Here is a 2,728-nt window from a genome sequence, read left to right as displayed (position 1 = left end):
GTTGTCCTTTCATCTTGAATCATTAGATCCACATTTTTAATCTTTTTGCCTGCTATGCAATAGAAGCACCCCTAACTGCCTGGAGCCCCGGAGCATCCACTGTCCTGGGCATCGGGTCCCCAGCAGGGCCTTCCCACTAGATACTCCGCTGCTCCCATTCCTTTCTCTCTCGGAAAGGTGATTGTAGCTACACCTGGGTGGGATTCTTTGGGTTTGGAGCTGAGCCCCTCGGCCTAGCTGCAGTGAGCCTGGCACTTGTTTAGCTTTGCTTTATTGGCTATTTTATGGCTAGATTGTGTGCTTAATCTCTCCTAGCTCCATACCGAGATCGCTCATACCCGGTTGCAAAGCAACGCCTTCTCAGGGCGCCTGCCCACCTTCCCTCTGCTCCATCTCGGGCGCCATCCTTGACTTTCTCTCTAGCCAAGCTCTCCATTGCAAACCCACTAAGCTAGCTCCGTCAAATCTCGCTGCACGGGGTAGGAGGTGGGGGGCGGCGGGTAGGGCCCGGACGCTGGTAGGGGGTGGGGTGGGAGGGTGCACAGCAGGCCAGGCCAGGCCAGCCCAGGCTCTCCCTCCAACGCTCTTCGGTTTGTCCACACCCTGTAAATCTTCCCCTGCACCCCCAGCCGCGAGGCTCAGCGGCGGGGCAGTATTCACCGGCCCCAGCCACACCCCCTCCCCAACCCGTGTTCAACTGGAAGGCCGCCGGCAGGCCGGCAAGGAGGACTTCCTGGGGCAGAATTACCTGGGTTTGAGTCAGGCCCAGGGAAGCTGCGAGCTCCGCTCGCTCGGGCAGCGCCAGGTACTGGGTCTGCTGGAAGCGATGGTTCAGAGCCTGCAGCTGCAGACTCGAGTAAATGGTCCGAGGCTTCCGAATTTTCTTCCCTTTGCCGTTGAACCGGATCTCCCCGTTTTCAATGACCGTGGTTTTCTGCTGATCTGTAAGCAAAGCGAGCCGGTGGGAGCGACTTTTGGGAGAGATCGGCGGGAACCAGTGCGGGACATCCCCAGGGACCTCGCTCTCCCTCCCCGAGGTCTCCCAGAGCCCCAGCCGGGGTGGAAGAGCTCTAGTCCTTCTGTCGGCTGCCCACTGCCGAGCCCTCAGGGGCGAAACTAGGGCTGGGCTAGAGGAGTGGCGGGAGTCCGACACCCAGGCCGCAGCAGCAGTCGCGGGGAGGGGAGCGCGAGAGAGAGGTAGAAGGGCGCTGGCTGCTCAGATACCCAGCTGAGAAGATGCGGGCACGGTTACTTGCCCGCACTGCCTTCCTACCTACCTCCCCACCCCCAGCTTGGTGTTCGGTGTCTAGGAGCTACCGCGGGGATTCTGCTCGGTCTCATCGAATTGTGGGCTTAGGCCAGCGGAAGACACAGCACCCGCCTGGACTCCAAACACACAGACCACACCCTCCCCCCAGTCGTCTAGGGGGTCTTCCCGTAGAGCCCTAGGTGCGGCCCGGCTGCACCTAGGTGAGGGGGCTGAGGCGGGGTAGGATTGTCTGACTCACTGGCGGAGCCTGGCCTTTAGCCGACTCGGAAGCAGCATTTCGGGCCAGACTGCTCGCCTGCCTCCCTGCCCTCAGGGGCTAACAAAGACTGAGCCGAGTTCGCCCGACCTCCAGGTTTGAGAGTCGACTTGGGGACAGGCTGTCAATGAGCCCGTGGGAACCTTACCCCTCTGCGGCCTGGCATAAGAATTGGGCCAGAACACCCTCCCCACCGCGTTCCTTTCCTCCTCGTTGTCCTCGGACAAGCCTGGCGGCCGGGCTCCACCGGCGAGCCGAACGATTGCAGCCGCCCTCTGCCCCGCATAGCAGCCTGGTCTGGTGCTCTGCGGAAAGCGCCTTCCCTGGGTAGAGGCGGTGGCGGCAGGGCCCCCGCGAACAACCGAGGCGGGGAAGCGAGTAGGGTAAGAAGACAAGAGGGCTGGCGAGAGCCGAAACGGGGCCCCTGGGCCAAACTGGTACCGTGTCCGCGTGTGAGTGTGTGCGCCTGGACAGAGCCTCGGCGCACACAGCCCCCGCCTAGGTCCGGAGTTCACTCACAAACACGGGTGCGCCCTCAGGGAGCAGAGAAGAGCCGATGGGACTAAACTGCCCGAGAGGAGCCTGGAGCGATTCAGTGACAGGCTGGAACTGGGAACAGGCCAGAGGCCAGACAGCCCAGGAGAGCGGGAGAGAGGGGACCGGGGAAGGCCCGCAGCGCGAAAGGCCGCGGACGGGAGGGCAGGCAGGCAAGCAGGTAGGCAAGCGGGCAGTCGGGCAGGAAGGCGGGCAGGGCAAGCAGGTAGGCAAGCGGGCAGGAAGGCGGGCAGGGCAAGCAGGTAGGCAAGCGGGCAGTCAAGCGGGCAGGAAGGCGGGCAGGGCAAGCGGGCAGGAGGACGGGAAGAGCTCGGGGAGGCGTCCCGGGCGCCGGGCTCACCTGGGTCGTCGGGCCGCGTCGGGCCGGCCGAGCCGCTGTTGTGGTAGGCCTGGAGGTAGGGGCTGTGTTGCGAGTGGCTCATGTAGGGGTAGGCGGCGGCCAGCGAGCGGTGGCTGTAGGCGCCTCCGCCGCCCCCCCCGCCCCCGCCGCCGCCGCCAGCTCCCGAGGAGTAGGGCGCGCCGTGGTGTTGATGGTGGTGATGGTGGTGATGGTGGTGGTGGGAGCCCGCGGCCGCCGCCGCCGCCGCCGCCGCCGCCGCCGCGGAATGAAGGCAGTGCAGCGGGTAGTGGGCGCCCGCCATGGCCGG

General features: G+C 64.8%; 1 protein-coding gene across 1 annotated transcript; it reads right to left on the bottom strand.

Moving 5' to 3' along the window:
• Positions 1–460: 460 nt before the first annotated feature.
• Positions 461–2,725, bottom strand: LOC114048575 (homeobox protein Dlx6a-like; the record flags this gene model as incomplete). The annotated part of the gene is made up of 2 exons (XM_027869609.1): positions 461–942; positions 2,422–2,725. Coding segments are annotated over 2 exons (786 nt in total), but the record flags the coding sequence as incomplete, so codon positions are not given.
• Between the last annotated feature and the right edge of the window lie 3 nt (positions 2,726–2,728).

This window comes from Vombatus ursinus, unplaced genomic scaffold (genome assembly GCF_900497805.2).
Source record: "Vombatus ursinus unplaced genomic scaffold, bare-nosed wombat genome assembly UNPS02002342.1, whole genome shotgun sequence".
Lineage (NCBI taxonomy): Eukaryota > Metazoa > Chordata > Mammalia > Diprotodontia > Vombatidae > Vombatus > Vombatus ursinus.
The sequence above is the reverse complement of the archived record's forward strand: the minus strand, read 5'-3'. Positions and strand labels throughout refer to the sequence as shown.